The sequence below is a fragment of the Juglans microcarpa x Juglans regia genome, chromosome 3D, assembly GCF_004785595.1.
Source record: "Juglans microcarpa x Juglans regia isolate MS1-56 chromosome 3D, Jm3101_v1.0, whole genome shotgun sequence".
NCBI lineage: Eukaryota > Viridiplantae > Streptophyta > Magnoliopsida > Fagales > Juglandaceae > Juglans > Juglans microcarpa x Juglans regia.
Genome location: NC_054598.1, coordinates 12,986,310 through 12,986,924, shown reverse-complemented (window position 1 = coordinate 12,986,924; position 615 = coordinate 12,986,310). Strand labels below are relative to the sequence as shown.

The following is a 615-nucleotide window of genomic DNA, read 5'->3' as shown; positions in this document are numbered from 1 at the left end:
ATGGAGGATATCCCTTACACATCAGCTGTAGGGAGCCTCATGTATGCTCAAGTTTGCACACACCCAGATATTGCGTATGCAATTGGAATGCTTGGCAGATATTTGAGTAATCCAGACATGAATCATTGGAAAGCTGCTAAAAAGGTAATGTGGCACTTGCAAAGAACAAAAGATTATATGCTCACATATGGGAGGTCAGAACATTTTGATATCATTGGATTCTCAGACTCTGATTTTGCTAGTTGCCTCGATAATAGGAGATCCACTTCAGGGTATGTTTTCATGTTAGTTGGAGGAGCCATGTCATGGAAAAGTGTTAAACATACGCTTATAGCTTCTTCTACTATGGAAGCAGACTTTATTGCTTGCTATGAGGCATCCAATCAAGTAATATGGTTGTGAAATTTTATTACTGGTCTTCAAGTCGTGGATTGTATTGAAAATCCACTAAAGATTTATTGTGATAATAAGGCCGCTTAGTTATATTCTAAGAATGACAGGAGTTCATCAAAATCTAAATACATTGACATAAAGTTTCTTGACGTGAAAGAAACGGCTCAAAATCATTATGTGTCAATTGAGTATATCAGTACAAATCTCATGGTTGCAGATCCA

At 37.1% G+C, this 615-nt stretch overlaps 1 protein-coding gene across 1 annotated transcript; it reads left to right on the top strand.

Moving 5' to 3' along the window:
* LOC121255049 (secreted RxLR effector protein 161-like) lies at positions 1 to 402 on the top strand. The gene has a single exon (XM_041155344.1). It carries the CDS (start codon positions 1 to 3, stop codon positions 400 to 402), a length of 402 nt encoding a protein of 133 aa, XP_041011278.1.
* Positions 403 to 615: the final 213 nt, after the last annotated feature.

Coding starts and splice junctions, on each gene's coding strand:
- LOC121255049 (XM_041155344.1), top strand. CDS start 1: ATGGAGGATATCCCTTACACATCAGCTGTAGGGAGCCTCATGTATGCT.